The sequence below is a fragment of the Dipodomys ordii genome, unplaced genomic scaffold, assembly GCF_000151885.1.
Source record: "Dipodomys ordii isolate 6190 unplaced genomic scaffold, Dord_2.0 Scaffold22, whole genome shotgun sequence".
In the NCBI taxonomy this organism is placed as follows: Eukaryota; Metazoa; Chordata; class Mammalia; order Rodentia; family Heteromyidae; genus Dipodomys; species Dipodomys ordii.
Window position 1 is genome coordinate 2,138,221 of NW_012267238.1, and position 21,645 is coordinate 2,159,865.

The 21,645-nt window shown below is 55.9% G+C and overlaps 2 protein-coding genes across 2 annotated transcripts; one reads left to right on the forward strand and one right to left on the reverse strand.

Moving 5' to 3' along the window:
* Nucleotide 1: 1 nt before the first annotated feature.
* Inppl1 (inositol polyphosphate phosphatase-like 1) lies at nucleotides 2–16,040 on the forward strand (the record flags this gene model as incomplete). The annotated part of the gene is made up of 28 exons (XM_013013960.1): nucleotides 2–129; nucleotides 3,051–3,114; nucleotides 3,210–3,360; nucleotides 3,544–3,664; nucleotides 3,878–4,018; nucleotides 4,202–4,295; nucleotides 4,382–4,471; nucleotides 4,621–4,719; nucleotides 4,836–4,986; nucleotides 5,078–5,184; nucleotides 6,943–7,045; nucleotides 7,135–7,331; nucleotides 7,573–7,690; nucleotides 8,338–8,434; nucleotides 8,656–8,794; nucleotides 8,907–9,006; nucleotides 9,099–9,187; nucleotides 9,451–9,532; nucleotides 9,659–9,748; nucleotides 10,421–10,534; nucleotides 10,673–10,761; nucleotides 11,335–11,422; nucleotides 11,515–11,670; nucleotides 11,894–11,972; nucleotides 12,075–12,215; nucleotides 14,110–14,779; nucleotides 15,001–15,134; nucleotides 15,243–16,040. Coding segments are annotated over 28 exons (3,723 nt in total), but the record flags the coding sequence as incomplete, so codon positions are not given.
* A 353-nt stretch (nucleotides 16,041–16,393) lies between these two features.
* Phox2a (paired-like homeobox 2a) lies at nucleotides 16,394–20,724 on the reverse strand. Its single transcript, XM_013014067.1, has 3 exons — nucleotides 20,330–20,724; nucleotides 17,948–18,135; nucleotides 16,394–17,089 (listed from the first exon to the last, which is right to left on the reverse strand). Exons 1-3 carry the CDS (start codon nucleotides 20,544–20,546, stop codon nucleotides 16,646–16,648), a joined length of 849 nt encoding a protein of 282 aa, XP_012869521.1. The 5' UTR covers nucleotides 20,547–20,724; the 3' UTR covers nucleotides 16,394–16,645.
* Between the last annotated feature and the right edge of the window lie 921 nt (nucleotides 20,725–21,645).

Below are 21,645 nucleotides of genomic sequence, written 5' to 3' on the forward strand. Positions count from 1 at the left end.
CCCTGCCTGGTACCACCGCGACCTGAGCCGCGCCGCTGCGGAGGAGTTGCTGGCCCGGGCCGGCCGCGATGGCAGCTTCCTGGTCCGAGACAGCGAGAGCGTGGCGGGGGCCTTCGCACTCTGCGTCCTGTGAGTGGCGCGGGAAGGGGAGGTGGGGACGCGCCCGGAGCGCCCCGAGTTCGGGGCGGTGGGGGGCGGTGGTGGTGACTGGGGCCGGCGGGACAGTAGCCCCGCCTCCACCCCTGGGTCTGTCCGAGGTTTTGACTTTATCTTGGGGCTGAGCCAGGATCTGGGGCCACTTCCTGCTGTGAGTCTGGGGGTATCTTCTGGGGCCTTGCGAGCAGAGTTGGGGGGGCCCAGAGTGGTTGGTGATGGAGGAGAAAGTGCAGGCAGTAGAGGCAGACTCGCCCGGGCCCCCCAGGTAGAAGGGGCACTGGTGAGCATGCAAGGTGGTTCATCTCATGCGGGCCCGTTCGGTTTAATGGGATTTGTCCGAGTGGTAAGGTACCGGCGGGCAGAGGGATGGCAGGGTGTAGGAGAATGCCCAGCAAGCTTCTTTACAGTGTGTTTGGCTTTGCATCCTAAGGATGTGGGGAGCCGTTGGGGATGGTGGTGAAGGTGTGGAAGAGGAAGGCTTGGGGAGGCAGCTGGGTGAGGCTGTATGGGACTGAGCCATTCACCAATCAGTGAGTGAATGTGTCCCGGCTCTGGCTTGGACTCTGACCCCCTAGGCTAGGTCCAGCAATTCTTTGAGTGGGCCTCCGTCTCTTCAGCTGTCCCTGAGTGGTGTCACAGGTAGTGCTGTGGGGGCAAGTTTGTCCTTTTTTGCTTTTCTAGTGTTCTCTCTCTGACCTGCTCACCAGCTCCCACACTGAATGGGCCTCTTGGGGTCCCTGGAATGGAAAGCCATGTATGGGAAGCTTCAGGGGGTGCTGTGTTTGCATCTAGTTGTGTTCTTTCTTGGCACTGTCACATGTCCTCCCCAAATCCCTGTACATCTGCCCTTTCCTTCCTCCTCTGTTCTTATGACATCCTTGAGTAAGATGTACTTTGGCCTAGACCAGGGGAAATATTACTGTCATCACTGGAGCTATTGGCATCTGGTGGGTAGAAGCCAGAGATGCTATTAAACATTTGTTAGTGCCCAAGATTCTGTCCAAAACATCAGGAGTACAGAGGATGAGCTAACTCTGGCCTAGCTTTTGCCTGAAGCCCAGGACAACCCAACTCGTGAATATCCTTAGGAGCCCTGTGTTCCCAGCCCCCTCTGAAGTGTACCCCCCCCTATGCAGGAGGGGAAGGAGGCAGGTGCAGGGTCAGCTGTTGAGTGGGAGGGGAGCAGCTGGGGCCCATGTCTGGGGTGAGGAGCATTATTGTCCCGGTAAGGGGTGAATCCTGGCTGTACTGCTGGGGGGAAGGCATGGGTGGGCCCAGAGGCTGGCTCTTGTGTGGAGGATTTGGCTTTGCCAGCCGAGTGGCTGTTCCCTGGATCTCAGGAGGGATCAGAAGTGGTAAACAAATACTTGTCTACCTATATATACAACATATGTCCATGAATAATATTCAAGGAACGCCCTGCCCTGATGAATGCCTTGGCTTCTGCCCTGGTTTTAAATCCTAGTTATTTATTTATATTTTGCCAGTCCTGGGGCTTGAACTCAGGGCTTTGACACTGTCCCTGAACTTCTTTGGCTCAAGGCTAGCACTCTCACCACTTGAGCCACAGTGCACACTGCTGGCTTTTTCTATTTATGCAGTACTGAGGAATCAAACCCAGGGCTTCGTGCATGCTAGGCAAGCACTCTACCACTAAGCCATAGTCTCAGCCCTTAAATCCTAATTCTTTCTGCCTCTACTTGTTCTGTAAATTTGAAAATCCTATTATCTTTTTGAGCCTCAGTTCCTTTTCTGGAGAATGGGGATAATGTTGATAATATCTGCTTCAAACGGGTGAGAATTGAAAGATCTGTAGGATGGCTGAGTATCTGGCCTGACATGGAACCAGGCTCAGCTCCTGAATTGCTATTATTGTTATAAACACAGGTCCACAACCCACAAAGTAACACACCCAGCCCCAATACCCAGCAGAGGCTCCAGAGTGAGCCTGTTGGGGGAAAGGGGGTGGCCCTCCTACCTAGCATACAACACAGACCCCAGGGGCCTCTAAGGTGTGTAAACAGAGGAAGCCTTCCATCCCCCACTGAGTGTGTGCCTGGCTCAGCTGTCACCTGCTCAGCTGCTATGCCATCTGTCAGCACCCCTCTTCCCCCTCCAGGCTGGGTCCCCATAAAGTGTCCTCTTGTGTCATCCTAGTTTCCCAGTGTCTGAGGAGGAAGGTAAAGGCCTGGAGTAATGGCCAAACTTCCCAGACACATCCAACTCCAGCAGAACTAGACACCAACATAAATACAGACAGAAGCTCACACGTGTACGAGCACATTGCCTATGCATGCAAAAGGGCTAGCCAGGCTTCTGAGGACTCTTACTTTGGCGGGGGGCCCAGACTGGTACCACAGCCCCAGAGGGGCTGTTTAGACAGCTGTGGAGGCCACAAAAGAGCTGCCTGTTGCTTCCTAGGCCCTGTGGTGGACGTGGAGTCTCTGTAGGTCTGAGCACAGGGAGGGAATTTGGTCATTCTTGCTCCTTTTTTGAAAATTATATTTGTATTATCTTCTAGTAGTTTTATAAAGGGGTTACCATTCAATGTGTCAGTTTATAAGTACACTGCATCTTGATCCATGTCACTCCTTTGTTCATTCTCCCCCATTCCTCTTAACCCCTTCCTTTAATTTTCCTAGTTTTATAGCTTATGTATCGACATGATAACTGCATTATTCACCTGCCCCCCCCACCATTCCTACTCTTATTGGGAACACTAAAGGGATGGAAGTTCACTAACCTATCATTAACCCTGTGCAGCCTGGCAAGTAGTTTTAAGGGGACCACGCTGGGGTGTGGGTGGGAGTAAGCATGGTAATAAGAAGAATGGCTGCCTTGGGGCTTAGTCCCCAGCTTGGGGTGACAGGCTCTGACCTCTGCCTCACCATTAGGTATCAGAAGCATGTGCACACATACCGTATTCTGCCTGATGGAGAAGATTTCCTGGCTGTGCAGGTGGGAGCTCAGACCCTTAAGTCTTGACCTTGATCCAGCCCCGGGCTTGAGGACCTCTGGCCTAACTCTTTGTTCCCTCCTTGCCCGGCCCACAGACCTCACAGGGTGTACCTGTGCGCCGCTTCCAGACCTTGGGTGAGCTCATTGGCCTATATGCCCAACCCAACCAGGGCCTGGTTTGTGCCCTGCTACTGCCTGTAGAGGGGGAGAGAGAACCAGACCCGCCTGATGACCGAGATACCTCAGGTACTGCCCTGTCCCCTGACTCTCTTTCTTCCTAGCCTCTCTTCTCAGCCTGGCCTCGCCTGAAGCCCCCTATCCCCCTACCCACGTTCCCCTGCCCTTTACCCTTTTCTCTGGAAGTCTGACAGCTGTGGCACCCGCAGCCATCATCCCACTGAGTATGTGCCCTTTTGACCCTGTCCACAGATGTGGAGGATGAGAAACCCCCTCTGCCCCCACGCTCCGGCTCCACCAGCATTTCTGCCTCCATCGGGCCTAGCAGCTCCTTGCCACCCCCAGAGACCCCCACCACTCCAGCCGCTGAGAGGTGAGTATCCCCCACCCCATCTGCTGAATCCCTTTCTCCTCTGAGAGTGGTTTTCCACAAGAGGTGGAGATGCCTTCTGAGCCCTTCCTGCTGGACCACCCCCATCCCATCTCCGCCCCATTTTACTCCTGCTACCAGTGCTGTGGTCCCAGAGGGATGGGTTGGGGTTCTGGGACAAGGGGCCTCTATTGACTCCAAACCTCTCTCCCGAAGCACTCCCAATGGGCTGAGCACTGTCTCCCATGAGTATCTGAAGGGCAGCTACGGACTGGACCTGGAGGCCGTGCGGGGCGGAGCCAGCAACCTGCCCCACCTCACCCGCACCCTAGCCACCTCATGCCGCAGGCTGCACAGGTACCAGTGGCAGCTGCGCACACACGACTCCCTGGCTTGGCCCCTCATCCGTGAGCCAGTCACCACCTCTGACTTCCTCCCCTGTGCCCTGGTGCCTCCGTGCTTCAGATGGAAGTGCCACACCCCACATCCTGTTCCCAGGACTTAGGTCAGGGTGGGAGTCTGACCTGGTGTCTCCCCTAGCGAGGTGGACAAGGTCCTGTCTGGCCTGGAGATCCTGTCCAAGGTGTTTGATCAGCAGAGCTCACCCATGGTGACCCGCCTTTTGCAGCAGCAGGTGGGATCATCGGGCAGGAGTGGAGGGTGGGGTGAAGCTGCTGCTTGGGGGGGCCTCATGTACCAGTCTTTCTCTCTTCCCCACAGAGCCCACCACAGACTGGGGAGCAGGAGCTGGAGAGCCTAGTGTTGAAGCTGTCAGTGCTGAAGGACTTCCTGTCAGGCATCCAAAAGAAGGTGGACTGACTCCCGCACACCCCTCCTTAGTCACTGACCTGATTTCAACCCTGAAGCCAAAGCCCAGTTCTCACTGTAACATCAGCAGTGCCCCTTCTTCCCCCCACCCAGCCTGTCCTCCTCACTTACTCTATGCTTGCCCTCTGCAGGCCCTGAAGGCTCTGCAGGACATGAGCTCCACAGGGCCCCCAGCCCCACTGCAGCCCTCCACACGCAAGGCCAAGACCATACCTGTGCAGGCCTTTGAGGTACACAGTGGATAAGGCCTCCTGGAACAAAGGGCAGCTGGAGGTACAGCGGGTGCTGCCTGCCCCTCCCTGCCCTCCCAGGCTTGTCAGCAGTCTCCCAACCTCCTGAATTGCAGGTGAAGCTGGATGTGACCTTGGGTGACCTTACCAAGATTGGGAAGTCCCAGAAGTTCACGCTGAGCGTGGATGTGGAGGGAGGGCGGCTGGTGCTGCTGCGGAGACAGCGGGACTCCCAGGAGGACTGGACAACCTTCACGCACGACCGCAGTGAGCCAGGGCCAGACCTGGGCAAATTAGGTAGCCTGGAGCCCCTTGGCCTTGAGGCACAGGCTTATGTGATCTCTCCTACTTTCTCTAGTTCGTCAGCTCATTAAGTCCCAGCGTGTCCAGAACAAACTTGGTGTTGTGTTTGAAAAGGAGAAGGACCGTACCCAACGCAAGGATTTCATCTTTGTCAGTGCCCGGGTAAGGAACAGTCTTGGCCAGGGCACTGGGGGTTGCTAGAGTCCTCATTGAATGGGAAGAGAGGGGATGTGTGGTGTAGGCCTGTTTTCCCTCCTGGTGTGTGTGTGGGGGGGGGGAGGGTGTCGGGGGACAGGCATTGAGAGCCAGGCATGGTGGCTCTAAGTTACTTGGGAGACAGAGATTGGGAGGATTGATTATTTAAAGGCAGCCTGGGAATTTTTTTTTTTTTTTGGTCAGTCATGGGGCTTGAACTCTGGGCCTGGGCGCTATCCCTCAGCTCTTCAGCTCAAGGCTAGCACTCTACCACTTGGGCCACAGTGCCACTTCTGGTTTTCTGAGTGGTTTATTGGAGATAAGAGTCTCACAGAGTTTCCTGCTGGGGCTGTCTTTGAACCACAATCCTTAGATCTCAGCCTCCTGAGTAGCTAGGATTATAGATAGGCATGAGCCACCAACACCCTCCCCCCTATCCCCCCCCCGCCACGTCCCCCCCCAGCCTAGCCTGGGAACCTTTTTTTTTTTTTTTTTGGTCTGGTTGTGGGGCCTGAACTCTGGGCCTGGGCGCTGTCCCTCAGCTCTTCAGCTCAAGGCTAACACTCTACCACTGGAGCCACAGCGCCACTTCCGGCTTTTTTTTTCCTGCTTATGTGGTGCTGAGGAATCAAACCCAGGGCCTCATGCATGCAAGGCAAGTGCTCTACCACTGAGCCAACTGCCCAGCCCTCTTTTTTTTTTTTTTTGGTTGGTTGTGGGGCCTGAACTCTGGGCCTGGACACTGTCCCTCAGCTCTTCAGTTCAAGGCTAGCGCTCTATGACTTGAGCCACAGTGCCACTTCTGACTTTTTCTCTTTATGTGGTGTTGAAGAATCGAACCCAGGGCCTCATGCATGCAAAGCAAGCACTCTACCACTGAGCCAACTTCCCAGCCCCAGCCTGGGCCTCTTAATAAACTAGGCATGGTGAATTTTGGCCCCAGGCAAGGTTTGAAACCCTTTCTGGAATGTAACTGAGCTTTTATCTCAAGTGACAAGTAGAGAACCTGCCAAGTATGAGGCCTTGAGTTCAAACCCTAGTACTGGTAGGGAGTCAGGGGTTCATGACTATACTACCCTAGCTGCTCAGGAGGCTGAGATAGAAGGATCTCAGGTTGACGCCAAAGACAAAACTGAGAGACTTATCTCCAGCTGGAACTGGGGGCATGGCTCAAGTGGGAGAGCACCAGGTGTGAGTGGAAAATGCCAAGTGAGATCTCGAGGCTTTGAATTCAAGCCACAGTATCACAATGGACAAACAAACTCCAGTTCTACCGAATAGAGAGGGTGACCTGAAGGTGGATTCAAATCCCCATTCAGTTAAAACTTACTGAACTTGTGTGTGTGTGTTTTTTTGTTTTTTTTGTTTTTTTTTTTTGGTGGCAGTCCTGGGGCTTGAACTCTGGGCTTGGGTGCTCTCTGAGCTCTTCAGCTCAAGGCTAGTGTTCTACCACTTTGAGTCACAGTGCCACTTTTGGTTTTCTTGTGGTTAATTGGAGATAAGAGTCTTATGGGCTTTCCTGCCCAGGCTGGCTTTGAACCATGATTCTCAGAACTCAGACTCCTGAGTAGCTAGGATTACAAGCGTGAGCCACCAGCACCCAGCTTGTGTAATATTCTTAAGTAGTAGTGTAGAGTGTGAGAACCTCCCATCTGATGGGGTGTCCCTGTGGAAGGGGGTGTTCCTTGTTGCCCACCTGCCTTTGACTGGCTGCTGTTTCCACAGAAACGGGAGGCCTTCTGCCAGCTGCTGCAGCTCATGAAGAACAAACACTCAAAACAGGACGAGCCTGACATGATCTCTGTCTTCATAGGCACCTGGAACATGGGTCAGGCCTAAGCTGGGGCTAGGGTGTGGTAGGTGATGTCTCCTGGGTAGGGGTCTGACCTTCCCACCCTTCCTTCATCCTTACTCCAGGAAGTGTGCCGCCTCCCAAAAATGTGACGTCTTGGTTCACATCGAAGGGTCTAGGGAAGGCCCTGGACGAAGTCACAGTGACCATCCCCCACGACATCTATGTCTTTGGGACCCAGGAGAACTCAGTGGGTGACCGAGAGTGGCTAGACCTGCTTCGAGGGGGCCTCAAGGATCTTACGGATCTGGATTACCGCCCGGTGAGGGGTCATCTCACCCAGTCCCTTCCTTGTTCTCACAAACAAAATCCAAGACTTCCCTGTCTGACTTTTAATGGCTTTCCCGGTGACCTCTGATATTTCCATCTAACTTGAGTCCTTGGTGAGCCTTTCATTCCACCAGAGACCTGATCCTCGCTAGTCCCTCAGGAAAAGGGGCAGAGGAATGCAGAAGGGGGTCTTAGCCCAGAGCAGAGGAGGTGACCTCTGACCCTCTATGCAGATTGCCATGCAGTCACTATGGAACATTAAGGTGGCTGTGCTGGTGAAGCCAGAGCATGAGAACCGCATCAGCCACGTCAGTACGTCCAGCGTGAAGACTGGCATTGCCAACACCCTAGGTGAGTGGGGCAGGTGGGCTTCCTCCACCCCTGCCTTCGGTTTTCTCTCTAGCCCAAGGTCTTCCTAGTTAGTGGTCTTGGCTTCCCTATACATAGGGTACTTGGAACTTAATAAATATTCTAAAATTTTTTGAGCCCCATCAAGAAGGCCAAAAGCAGTTATCTCCTGTGTGTGCATGTGCCTGTACACGCACGCTGGTCCTGGGTCTTGAACTCAGGGCCTGGGAGTTGTCATTGAACTTTTTTGCTCAAGGCCACAGTTCTACTTTCGGTCTTTTGGTGGTTAATTGGAGATAAAATTCTCATGAACTTTCCCACCTGCACTGGCTTTGAACTGTGATCCTAAGGTCTTAGCCTCCTGAGTAGCTAGGATAACAGACATGAGCTACTGGTGCCCACCAATTATTCCTTTTGATAGATGATAAAACTCAAGCCCAGAATGGTTGAATGACTAGCCTACGTTCACACAGCCAGTGAATAGTGCCAGGAGGACCCTCAGGGAGGAATGGGTGTTTCTAGGGGCCTGCCTGCCTCCAAGTGTTCTGGACTAGGGAGAGAGCCCTGTCACTGTTGTTTTGAGGGGTACCAGGGGGGAGTTGGGAGCCCTTTGTACGACCCGGGATTTCTTCCTTCGCTTGCTCTGACAGGGAACAAGGGAGCTGTGGGTGTCTCATTCATGTTCAATGGCACCTCGTTTGGCTTTGTAAATTGCCATCTCACCTCAGGAAATGAGAAGACTGCCCGGTGAGAGGCACCTTCCTGCTTTCTTAATCCCAGCCCTCATTACCTGGGACCAGTTCCCTCTCCCATAGCCCCATCCACTCCTCCTTCCTTACTCCTCTTGTCTGTTCCTGACCTTGATCTTGTCTCCAGCTCCTTCCTCTGTCTCTGTCTTATAGTCCCTACCCCTTTGACTTCTTATCTTGATGCTTGAGCATAGGGACCTACCCCTCTACCTATCCTAGGCGGAACCAGAACTACCTGGACATCCTTCGTCTGCTCTCATTGGGCGACCGGCAGCTCAGTGCCTTTGACATCTCTCTGCGTTTCACTCACCTCTTCTGGTTTGGGGACCTCAACTACCGCTTAGACATGGACATCCAGGTGTGAGCAGGGCCCTGTGGATGGGTGGTTGTAGGAAAGATGGGGTCCAGAGGGCTCTCACTCTGGCTCAGCTTAGGAGACAAGTCTTCGGACTGTGCATCCTATACTCCAGGAGATCCTAAACTACATCAGTAGGAAGGAGTTTGAGCCCCTGCTCAGGGTGGACCAACTCAACTTGGAACGGGAGAAGCACAAGGTCTTCCTTCGATTCAGTGAGTGGGGGCCTACCAGGTGGCTCCAGAGGGCCTGGGGTATTTTTGGGCTTGGGGGACACTGAATCCCATATGTCCTCTGCTCTCCTTAGGTGAGGAAGAGATTTCCTTCCCACCTACCTATCGCTATGAGCGGGGCTCTCGGGACACATATGCCTGGCATAAGCAGAAACCGACTGGGGTAAGTGGAGAAAATAGGGAGGGCTGAGGGAGCTCCAGCCTGCAGTGGGTCAGAGTGTAGGGTCAGGGGGTTGTGGTGTAGGCCTCTACGGTTGCCACTTCCCCTTATGTGGCTTCTCTCAGGATCCCTGGGTGACTCTGGGTATTGTGGAGATCCAAGAAGACAGATAGGTGCTGAGGCCTAAGGCATCAGCTGTTGGGTAAGGCCCCTGCTGAGACACTCCCAGCTGTCAACCATGACCAGGCTGCCCCTTCTTGCCTCAGGTGCGGACCAATGTGCCCTCATGGTGTGACCGGATTCTGTGGAAGTCCTACCCTGAAACCCACATCATATGCAATTCCTATGGTGAGAGCATCCCAGACAGGGTGCTAGAAGATGCCTGGTGTCACTCTCTTGTCTCTGCCTTCCTTTGAGAGGGGGAGAAGGGGAGAGACAGTTCACCTGGATCCCCATTTCTATCCCCCTGCACAGGTTGTACTGATGACATTGTCACCAGCGACCATTCCCCTGTGTTTGGAACATTTGAGGTTGGAGTTACTTCACAGTTTATCTCCAAGAAAGGTGATTATTTTAGATGTGGTCATAGATACGGCATATAGAATACATACAAAGGATGGCTTAGGGGATGTGACGTGTAAGGATGTCTGTACGTCTGGATCATGCATTGAACCCATGACTGGTTGGATATATGCAAGTATAACCTATCTGTGTCTCCAAGTGTGCCTGGGAAGTGTGCTGTACTATTAACAGGCAAGGCTGCAGGCATTCTACAGGGTCCCCAGATGCTCCTGATAAGGATCTTTTATTATTTTTTTTTTTTTTGGGTCTGGTCATGGGGCCTGAACTCTGGGTCTGGGCGCTGTCCCTCAGCTCTTCAGCTCAAGGCTAGCACTCTACCACTGGAGCCACAGCGCCACTTCCGGCTTTTTCTGTTTATGTGGTGCTGAGGAATCGAACCCAGGGCCTCATGCTTGCAAGGCATGCACTCTTCCGCTGAGCTACCTTCCCAGCCCCGATCTTTTATTCTTGAGTTGTCTTTCTGCCCTAGTCCAGGATCTGGGCTTTGGGCATCTCTTATTGTTGGGTTAGGATTTGGAAGTTCCTTTTGGCTTTGTCTTCTGCTCTGCCAGGACTCCTGATTTACTGTCCCAGGCTCAGCCTCTGTCTCATTCCTCTGGGATCCACTCAGGCTCTCTCAGCACTTCTGCCTGTAATTCTTCCCTTGCTCCTCAGGGCTCTCAAAGACTTCGGACCAGGCCTACATCGAGTTTGAGAGCATTGAGGCCATCGTGAAGACAGCCAGCCGTACCAAGTTCTTCATTGAGTTCTACTCCACCTGCTTGGAGGGTCAGAGGGGGCCCAGGGCTGGCTGTGGGCCAAGCTGGGCGGGAGGCTAGAGGCTGCCCAGAATAGTCAGCCCTTAATGTAGAGAGAGGGGAAGCTGGGAGATGAGTCTCTGTTGTGTGTTCCTCACCCCCACTTCAGAGTACAAGAAGAGCTTTGAGAATGATGCCCAGAGCAGTGATAACATCAACTTCCTCAAAGTGCAGTGGTCCTCGCGCCAGCTGCCCACGGTGAGGCTGCGGGCAGGGCCAAGGCTGGTGGGTGAAGGGTCCCATGGGGAGGGACAGGGCTGCCTGGGAGGGAGGGTGGGTTCTGGAGAGTCTGCACACAGGCCTGCATGCTCACACCCATGCACTTGAACCGGAATAAGGACATTTGCTGTGTTTATAAGGGACTATGGAGCCCAATTGTTCATGCATGTATTCAATAAATACTTCTAAAGTCTTTACTAAATGTCAGGTCCTGTACTGTCATTGAGGACCCAGATAATTAATTCCAGGGTTATAAAGACTTTATTGGAGAAGTGGAGCTGTGGCTCAAGTGGTAGAGCACTATACTTGAGCTGAAGAGCTGAAGGACAGTGCCCAGGCCCATTCAGGCCCCATGATCAACAGAAGAAAAAAATTAAAAAAACCAAAAACCAGTTCTTGGGATTAAAGACCGTGTTGGACTGTGTCTTTTACAATAAGGGTTTGGGGACTTTGCCTAAGAGTGAAGATGACAAGCCTGAGGGCCGGAGCAGCATGTGAGAGGGCCCAAGGGGGTTGGAGCTTTGGTCTTCACTGTGCCTCTCTGCTCTCCAGCTCAAGCCCATTCTGGCTGACATCGAATACCTGCAGGACCAGCATCTCCTGCTCACAGTCAAGTCTATGGATGGCTATGAATCCTATGGTAAGGGATGAGAGGTGCTGAGGGGTACAAAAAACTAAGCAGGGTCCCAGCAAGGCTTGACTATCTGCTGGTCTGTCCTATCTGTCCCGCAGGGGAGTGTGTGGTTGCACTCAAATCCATGATTGGCAGTACAGCACAGCAGTTCCTGACCTTCCTGTCACACCGCGGCGAGGAGACTGGCAACATCCGGGGCTCCATGAAAGTGCGGGTGCCCACAGAACGCCTGGGCACCCGTGAGCGGCTCTATGGTAGGGGCTTCATCGGGAAGGGTTTGGGACACTGGATGGGGTTGGTGAGGACGGGTGAAGGAGAGAGGGATCCTGGGTGGAATTCTGGGCCGCTGGAGGTTCTACAGCTATGAGCTATGACTGTTTCGATTTTCCCCGAGGAATAGCTGGAAAAGGGTGGGCAGGCCTAGAGGCTGTCTATCCTCAGGTCCTCTCTTCACTGTTCCTTCCTTGCCCTCCCCAGAGTGGATCAGCATTGATAAGGATGAGGCAGGGACCAAGAACAAGGCTCCCTCTGTGTCCCGAAGCAGTCAGGATTCCAGGTGAGCTACTGCAGTCTTTGGGTATGTTGGTCTCGTGAGGGGTAATGTAACGGGGTGCCCCTTGCCAACTCCATTTTCCCCTCTCCGGTGCACCAATGACAGATCAGGGAGTCGAAAGCCAGTCTCCACAGATGCTTCCTGCCCACTGTCCAAGTTGTTTGAAGAGCCAGAGAAACCACCACCAACTGGGAGGCCTCCAGCCCCGCCCCGAGCAGGTCCCCGGGAGGAGCCCTTGAATCCTAGGTGAGAGGATGAACCTGTCACCCCCCTGCTCACTCCCATCACTAGGTGTGGCCTTCAGGGCCAGCCTGCCTGGGGATTTGTCTGTTTGGGTGCTATGCTACCCTGTGGTGATTATGGCCAGTCCAGACTTCCTTAGGTGTGGCTCTTGAGTCAGAGGGAACATACTCAGCCTTTCCTCTCAGTTTTGCCTGAAAAAAATGCAGGTAGAAAATGGCTCTAAAGTTGGGTGTGGTGGTGCATAACTATCGCCCCTGTATTTGAAAGGCTGAAGCAAGAGGATTACAAGTTCAAAGCCAGCCTGAGCTACATATCAAGAGTCTTGTCTCTTTCCAATTTTGGTATACGTGCTGCTGAAGTGAGCATGAGACTCCCTCAAAGAAATTGGTTCTAGGGGCTGGGAAAGTAGCTCAGTGGTAGAGTGCTTGCCTTGCATGCATGAGGCCCTGAGTTTGATTCCTCAGCACCACATAAGCAGAAAAGGCTGGAAGTGGTGCTGTGGCTCAAGTGGTAGAGCCTTGAGCTGAAGAGCTGAGGGACAGCATCCAGGCCCAGAGTTCAGGGCCCACGACCAGCAAAAAAGAAAGAAAGAAAGTAATTGGTTCTAGAACAGCTGCCTCCGTGTAAGCAGACCAGTTTGAGCCCTGTGTTTTGGAGAAGGCTCACGCCTAGCACAGGATTTCCCAGGAGCATACTGTGGGGCACTGTTCTTCAAGAAAGTCCACTAGAAAAGGGTATGTGGTCAGAGGGGTTTGGACCATGCTTCTTGCTAGATCTCTTTCTCCCTTTTTCTTTTCTCCTCTCTCTCGTTTCCCTCTTCTCCTCCCCCTACCCCTCTTCTTTTGCCAGTCCTGGGGCTTGAGGGCTTGGGCACTGTACTGCCCCTGAGCTGCTTTTTTTTGTGGGGGGGTTCAGTTGTGGGGCCTGAACTCTGGGCCTGGGCGCTGTCCCTCAGCTCTTCAGCTCAAGGCGAGCGCTCTACCACTTGAGCCACAGTGCCACTTCCGTCTTTTTTCTTTTTGCTTATGTGGTGCTGAGGAATCGAACCCAGGGCCTCATGCATGCAAGGCAAGCACTCTACCACTGAGCCACCTTCCCAGCCCTCCTGAGCTGCTTTTGCTCAAAGCTAGCACTCTGTCACTTGAGCCACAGTGTCAGTTCCAGTCTTTGCTGTTTATGTGGTACCGAGGAATCGAACCCAGGGCTTCATGCATGCTAGGCAAGTACTCTACCACTGAGCCACATTCCCAGCCTCTAGATTGTAATCTTAAGTTAACTCTCAGTACATGATAGTATTAGCAAAGGCTCCAAGCATATGGACAAGGAAGAGATCTCTTTTCAAACTGTTTGGAATCATTTCCCAAATATAATGGGCCAGGGAGACTTCTTTCCTACATAATAACCAATGTTCTTAGGAACCTAGTGTTTTGTGGCTCAATCTTTGGGAAGGCCAGCTTGCTTTGTAATGCTATCTAGTTGTTTGAACTAAAGGAAATGTGTTTAGGTATAGTTTGGTGCTTTTCCACTCATCTTCAGTTTTTCTCAGCCAGCTTGGTAAAAAAACTACCCTGAGCCTCTGAGTAAGATGCCAGAGTGGACCAGTCTTGTATGCTGGTGGAGGCTATCCAGATCTCTGTTCACACTCGTCTTCCTGCCTTCTGGAACCTCATATTTCAGTTAGCGTCATAAAGATGTAAGAATCTGAGCAGGACAGAGAATTTGGGTTCTGTCTTCAATACCTCAGCGAGATGAATCTAAGGGCAGGAGAAGGCAAGTGATGCATTCCAAGTCACGTGCAAGTCTGTCTTCTGACTTTTCTTCCTTTCCTTCTCTGCATCCATTGCCTCCACCTTGGGTTTCTGGGGGCCTGGTTTAGTTATACTACTCTCAAACCCAGGTTGAAGCCAGAAGGGGCTACTGAGCCAGAAGGGATGTCAGCCCTCCCACCCAAGAACAGCTTCAATAACCCTGCTTACTACGTCCTTGAAGGGGTCCCGCACCAGCTGCTGCCCCTGGAGCTACCTTCACCTGCCAGGGCCCCTGTCCCACCTGCCACCAAGAACAAAGTGGCCATAACAGTGCCTGCTCCACAGCTTGGACGCAACCGGCCCCCTCGCGTAGGAGAGGGGAGCTCATCAGATGAGGACTCTGGAGGTACACTGCCTCCTCCAGATTTCCCACCCCCACCACTGCCGGACTCAGCCATCTTCCTGCCTCCCAGTCTGGATCCTTTGTCAATGCCAGTGGTCCGGGGCCGCAGTGGGGGTGAGGCCCGTGGCCCACCACCCAAGGCCCATCCAAGGCCTCCACTGCCCCCAGGCCCCTCACCTGCCAGCACCTTCCTGGGAGAGATAGCAAGTGGGGATGACCGGTCCTGCTCAGTACTCCAGATGGCCAAGACACTCAGCGAGGTGGATTATGCTCCTGCGGGGCCTGGACGCTCAGCACTCCTCCCCAGCCCCCTTGAGTTGCAGCCGCCCCGAGGACTACCCTCAGACTATGGCCGGCCCCTGAGCTTTCCTCCACCTCGCATTCGAGAGAGCATCCAGGAAGACCTGGCAGAGGAGGTGTGTGGACCAGGGCTGGCTGTACCTGGGGGGGTGGGAGGATCAGCACAGACCGTGGGACTCTTTCACTGAGCATGCCCTGAGTCTGACCCTGGTGGCTTGACTGGGACACATGGAGCAGCCCTTGCCCCCTTTTCTCCCCAGGGCTGTGCTAAATGTGGCTGCTCTGCAGGTGTTTGTTTCTACCCTCAGTGCTCCCCTAACATGCCCTATATCCTCAGGCTCCTTGCCCGCAGGGCGGGCGGGCCAGCGGGCTTGGCGAGGCGGGCATGGGTGCCTGGCTGCGGGCCATCGGCTTGGAGCGCTATGAGGAGGGCCTGGTACACAACGGCTGGGACGACCTGGAGTTTCTCAGGTGGGGGCGGGGCAGGGGGTAGGCGGGGCGGGTCTTCGACCTTAGGGTGGAGCTAGGGGCCCTGTCAGTCACCACCCTCCAGCTCATCTCCCAGCCTCTCATTCCCAGTGACATCACGGAGGAGGACCTGGAGGAGGCTGGGGTGCAGGACCCAGCTCACAAGCGCCTTCTTCTGGACACCCTGCAGCTCAGCAAGTGATAGCGGAGGCTCTGGGGAGCTTGGATCAGTTAGTGCCTTTCCTCTCTGAAGGTCCCACACAGCCGGAGCTTGAAAAGTTTTGAGGGGCGGGGCAGCGCCTCTCTACTTATTTATTGGGGGATCTGCGTTCCCCACTGCCCAATCATTTGGGATGCCTTAATCAGTACTTCCTGCCTCTCCCCTCCGCGCTGCTGATGGCAGTAGCCTGCAGCGGTTCCCAGTCACTTAGGGGGTTGCTTTGGTGCAGACCCCTCCCTGTGGAGCACCTGGGCCGCCACCACCACCTCCACGGCCACTTCTGCCCGTCTACCCCCATGAACCACAGAGGAAGAGTCACTTTCCTCCTCCTCCGAGGGGCAACCGTCCGGAAATGAAGGAAGAGCCCGAGGACCGGGCTGGGGTTTATTTAATAAGTTTTGTTTTCTGTGTGGGTTTGGGGAGGGAGGGTACCTTAATATTATTGGGGTCACTGGGGCGGTGGGGGGGGGAAGGATCGCAGGACGTGGGCTATATATTGCCAGTTTGCTTAGTTCTGTCTCCCGGTCCATACCGCCCAGTGCTGGGAACGAGTGGCGGCTGTAGACAAGAAATGTCCTCCTGGTGGTCGCGACGGGGGAGGGGAGGAGGGGAGACCCGTTTCTTGCAGTCTGTCCCCAGCCTGGCACTTGGAAGGGTTGATGTCTTCAATAAATTAAGTTTTATTTGAATTGAGCAAAATCACCTGAATAAATTACAAGTTTTCTTTTTTGTTCCCAAAGAAAAAGAACAACCACAAAAAAAAAATCAGGGAAGAGGAAACCCCTCTGTCCCGTCGTCCCCGGGCCGCCCCCCCTTTCCCCTCGCTAGGGAGTCCCCCCTCCGCGGGACCGCCAGGGGTGGCGGACCCTTCCGGAGGGCAGCTGCCCGTCCCAGCGACGAGCAGCCTCAGGTGGGCCTGAGCTGCGTGGGCGCTTGTGTTCGTCGTGGAGGTTGGCGGGGAGACCCCAGCTCTCTGCAGAATCACGGGGCCCCTCCGGTGGGCCCGGTGTTAGGGACAGACATTAATTGGTCCTGGTTCCAAAGAAAGCCAAGCTACAGGGGGCTCCCGGCTCTTCAGGAGGGGGGATCCCGGTGAAAAGAGTTCTGCCCGTGTGGGTGCTGAGGACCTGACGATTCCACGCTGGGGATGGCACACTTAGGGGTGAGACACTGTGGGGAGCGGGGACGGTCGGGCTGCTTCCAGGCGGGCGCCGGGAAAGGGAGGGGCCCTGCCAGGTCCTGCAGGGGCACGGGGTGTCTGCGGTGGGGTGGGGCGGGGGGAACGGGCCCACAGCTAGAAGAGATTGGTCTTCAGCGCGGGGCCGGGTTTCCGGTGGAAGGAGGACAGAACTCCGGAGAAGGGCCCGGGCCCGGGCTCCGCCGGCTGCCAGGCCTTAAGTAACTCGGCTGCTCCCGCGCCGGGCCCGCCGCCCCCGCCGCCCGCCACACCGGCCCACAAAGCGCCTTTGAGTGGCTGGGGCCCCGGCCCGGGCCCGGAGCCGAGCGCGGCGGGCAGCGGGCTGGGGCTCAGCCGCGGGCTGGCCAGGCTGGGCGCGGGCGGCGGCGGCAGCGACGCGGTGCTGTCGGGCGTGGGGCTGCACGTGGACTCCTTGGAGTCGTCGTCCTCGGACGAGCAGCGCGCCTCGCCCTTTTTGGCGCCCGCCGCGCCCGCCGCGCCCTTGGCGCTGGCCGCGCGCTCCTGTTTGCGGAACTTGGCCCGGCGGTTCTGGAACCAGACCTGTGGGCACAGCAGCCAGTGAGCCGGGCGCAAGGGTCAGAGAGTGCTCAAGGCCAGCCTGGGCCTCCAGACGCAGGTGCAGAGACCAGGGTCCCTCAGAAACCTGCGGGCGGGGCGGGGTCGGGGGAGGGGACCATTACGGGTCCCAGAGGTTCACAGCGCTCGGCCCTTAGGCCAGTTTCCCTCCCCATCCTCTCCTCCATTCACCCTTGTCCTCCAGGTCCTGGGGATTTTTGCCTTTAGGATTAGCTCATTCCTGGACCTCGCCCCGCTGCCCCAGTGTCCTGAGTCTCCAGGGGTGCTTTCTGCCTTTACTCTGGTCTGGTTCTCAGAATTCTCAGCCTTGCCCCTCAATTCCTTTTTAGGAAACGGGGCCTTGCGCTGGAATCGTCCCAGGGCTTTGAAGCGCTTGCTGGGGTGCTAGGGAACCCTTTTTGTCCAGGGCTTTCAGTTAAAATCAGCCAGGTGAATTTGTCAGCACCCGGGATTTGTCCGCCCTGGCTCCCTGGCCCTGCCCTGGCCTCAGGCTTTGGCTTTCCTGGCTTAAGGGTTCAGAGCTGTAGCGCTGGGAAGGAACACCTAGACGTGTGGACCCGCCTGACCCCAGTCCTCTACCCATTCTGCCTCCTCCGTCTTAGCTTCTCAAATAGCATTGTGGAGACAGGGTATCCAGGTTCTGGCCCCGTGGCCTCCCCTGGCTTTCGAACCACCCATGGCGTCCTCGTCATTGCTCCCTTCCCTCCCCCCTCCCCACCGCAGATTCTCCGCGTCCAAGCTGCAGTTGTCCCTGGCCCTCAGGTGTCTACCCTCCCGCAGCCCCCTCCACGCGGGCACATGCACACATGAGCACACACGCACCTGCACGCGAGCCTCGGTGAGGTCGATCTTGAGCGCCAGTTCCTCGCGCGTGTAAATGTCCGGGTAATGGGTCTCAGCGAAGACGCGCTCCAGCTCCTTGAGCTGCGCGCTCGTGAACGTGGTGCGGATGCGCCGCTGCTTGCGCTTCTCGTGCAGGCCCGACGGCTCCGGAAAGAACTTGTAGGGCACTGCGGGGCGGGCGTGTGCGGGAGGGTAGAGGCAACGAAGATGGGCGGCAGAAGTGAGATGCTGAGCTCAGCCCTCCACGTTTTACCTTTAGAGAGAATGGCGCACCCCTTCCCTCCCACGGTTTGTTCCCACATAGCCCCCATTCCAAGGGTTCCTATTGGCCGACGGAGTCAGCAAGGGTATAAAGAATGACCTGGGGCTCAAGAGCCATCAGAAACCTGTAGACCAGGATCTGTCCAGCTAAGGATCTATCTTTGGTCCTTCACTCGATTTCCTCCACCTCCCAAATCCCTGTCATTTTGCCCCTATCCTCATACCTCACACTGTCAGTGTATCTCAGCCTGGCTCCTAGACTGACCACACTGCTCTCTCCACACTAGCCTTAAGTGTCAGGTGTCTTTAGCATCAGCATCAGTAGTACACCACTAGCCAGTCTTAAGCTTTGGTTTTGCCATTGAAACTCTCCTGTCATAGTCGACTTCAGTCCCTGCCACAGGCTCTCTGCTATGTACAGATCCAGTCCCTGTCTACTTTTTTTTCACAACCCTCCCCCACTGCCGGTGTATTTCTATCACCAGGCCTTATTTCCTCAGCCCTGCCTCATATCCCTGGTCCCCATCCCCTTCCTGGTATCTCCCCCTTCTCCTCATCTTCATCTTCCTTCACCTGAATTTCTCTTCAACTTTCCCCATTCTGGGCCAGTCTTCTCTTTGTGCTTGCTCATTGAAGAGGGTTGGTTCTTCTTTCACCCACTTGAGACCCTCCATCTAGGTTTTTGTTTTTGTTTTGTCTTCTTCTCTTACCTCACCACCTCTCAGAATCTTCTGTGCTCCCATTTCCTCTAATACTATATTACCCCAACCACTCCCTCTCCAAGTCTCAACCTCCACTGCCCCATAGACAGCACCTCAACCAGTCTCAGCATCCCTGTCTCTGGCCCTGGTTGAAGGCTTCAAATTTTCCTGGGGGTCCCCAGTCTCCATCTTTGCCCCACTATGTAGGACTCCATTTCTTCCGACCTTTGCTTCCAATACCCTATTTCTGTTTTCAGCTCCTTTATCACTGTTTCCAATCTTTTGGGGTCACTGTCTCAAAATTCCTGTATCTTTTGGTTCTTCTCTCCATCACCTCTCAACCCCATGTTCCCACTTTTGTCAGGATCGCCAATCTTCCCATTTTTCCTCTCATTTCTACAACCTTCTTCCCGTATCCCCATAATCTCAGAGCCCCATCTTTTAGGAATTTATCCTCCCCTTTCCTGTTTGTCTCCTCAATCCCCACCCTCATCTGGTCCAGAGTAGCCAGTCTTCCCCTCCCTGTTTTACTCTTTGGTCACATCTCTTTGGTTCCTATTTACCCAAATTGTGGTACTTATCCCCACCACCACCAGTCCCCAGTTTTCAATTTGCACCTTCCCCCGTGGTTTTCTAGTAGGAAAAGGGATTGGGTGGGGCACGCTGATACTCTAATTGAAGGGGTAGAAGTGGCGGAGAGACCCAGTGAGGTTGACGTTTCCCACAGCAGACCTCTTGGATAAAAGGATTTAGGGGTGCAGGGGTTCAGGGTTTTAGCTGGAAGAGTCTGAAGAGGGAAAGTAGGGGGAGAACGAAAATGACTTAATTACTTGGGCCCCTTTTCTGAGACTATGGGACTGGTTTTGGTGATGCACAAGGGTTTGGGCCTAGGTGGGACCAGTCCCCAAGACAGGGCAGGAAGGGCTTGCAGGTGCTAGGGTTCTAGGAAAGTGCCCATTTGTTCAGGGGTCCTTCGTGGGGACCGTGCATCCTGTAGAGCAGGAGTGACACGGATGTGGATCTGACTGACTGAGCTGGAGGCCTCCATCCAAGGATACAGGGGATGGAGAGGTTTGGTGGTCACTCTGCAGGCGTAGAATGGAAGGCCTCTTGAAGGGCCTGAGGATGGCCAGGGGATGTTTCCTTGACCGGAAGGGCACGGGGTTGAGATTTGGAAGGGAGGAAGCAGAACAGGAAAGATGTGAAGGGTGCGGCTTACCCCTGAGGAGAGGAACCCTGAGTTGCTGGAGGTCTGGGGTGGGGTGGGGGTGGCATTGGAAGGACCGACCAGGGCAGGGATGGGGTGGCTGTGGGTCCCGTCGTATTCCTTTACAAGAGTAGGGCAGGCATTGGGGATTTCGCAGGATTGGAAGGGAGGGAGGGTCCGGACTGCGCTCACCTGCGGAGTAGGGCGCGGGCTGGTGGTCGCGTAGGGCGCCGAGCGCGCAGTTGGAGGAGCCGAGCGCGGGACACGGCGGCCCCGCGGCGGGGAAGGCAGGCCGCAAGGGGCTGTACTGGAAGCCACCGGGCTGGCTGCAGGCGCCGAAGTCGCCGTAGGCGGACGCCTCCATGGCCGCCACGCACGAGTCGTACGAATTGAGGTAGGAGTAGTCCATCGGCCCGGGAGGGGGGACAGGAGCGGGGGCCAGGCCGGGTCAGGGTCGGGGTCCTGGGCCTGGAAAGAGGTCGGGATGGAGGGTGGAGCTCCAGGCGCGAAGGACCTGACCCCGGCTCTGCGCGCCGACAGTCCGCCCGCCCCGTCGCGGGCACACTCTGCCCGGGTGCAACGCAAGTGCAGCCCCGCCAGCCCGCGCGCCTTTTAACGCGCAGGACCCCGCGGAGGGGGCGGGGCGAGCTCCGCGGGGCGGGGCCTGGGCCGTCCAGGCCACGCCCCCAACCTCCCCGACCCCCACCCCAGCCCCACAGGGTCCCAGCCGCCCTGGCTCAGAGCTCCCTCCCGGGGTGCAGGGCGGGGCTGCGCGGGGCCCGTTCCCCGTCCCCCATCCCGTCCCAATCCAGCCCAGACCTTCGGTGTCTACATGACGAGCCGAGCCGGAGGGTCCCGACCTCCTTCCCGGGCCTCCCCACCTGCGGCCCCGCAGGAGCGAGCCAGGCAGGCCCCGGGGCGCTGGTGTGAAGAAGTTAATTCAATTCTCCCGGTTAACCGAGTTATTCCGATCCGGCTCCTCCGCCCCGCCCCCAGCGAGGTCCAGTCCCGGCGGAGGCTGCCCGGGGGGGGGGGAGGGGAAAGGGGGGAGAGGGGGAGGGGATGGAGACCCAGACGAAGAAGGGACGGAGCCTGGAACCTGGACGGGGTGGGGGCGACGTGGGTACAGAGGGGAGACCGGGACGGAGAGGGGCCGAGGCCGGGCCGAAGCGGTGGTGGAGACCGGGACGGGGGGCGCATGGGCGTACGGATGGAGACAAGGATGAAGCCTTGGGGTGGAGATGGGGACGAGGCGGGATCAGGAGGCGAGGATGAGAAGACAGAAGGGCGGCCTAAGACCGGCGTGCAGCCGGGATGCGGAGGAGACATGGACGGCCGTGAGGACCGTGATGGAGAGCGGCGGGAGAGGGCTGGGACCAGATGAGGACGGTGCTCAGCACACACAGGGACACACACAGGGGGTCGGCCCCAGAGCCGCCAGGCCAGGGACAGACTGGAGGAGACCTGCCAGCGGCCCCGGCATCGCCCTGCTGCGGAGAAGCTGGGGG

What these genes read in the sequence shown, in the direction of transcription:
- Phox2a (XM_013014067.1), bottom strand. Translation starts at nt 20,546, where the DNA reads ATGGACTACTCCTACCTCAATTCGTACGACTCGTGCGTGGCGGCCATG. An exon ending in GCCCGCGCCCTACTCCGCAG is followed by an intron (nt 18,136 to 20,329) that starts GTGAGCGCAGTC and finishes CCCGCCCCGCAG; the next exon opens with TGCCCTACAAGTTCTTTCCG. An exon ending in TCACCGAGGCTCGCGTGCAG is followed by an intron (nt 17,090 to 17,947) that starts GTGCGTGTGTGC and finishes CTGTGCCCACAG; the next exon opens with GTCTGGTTCCAGAACCGCCG.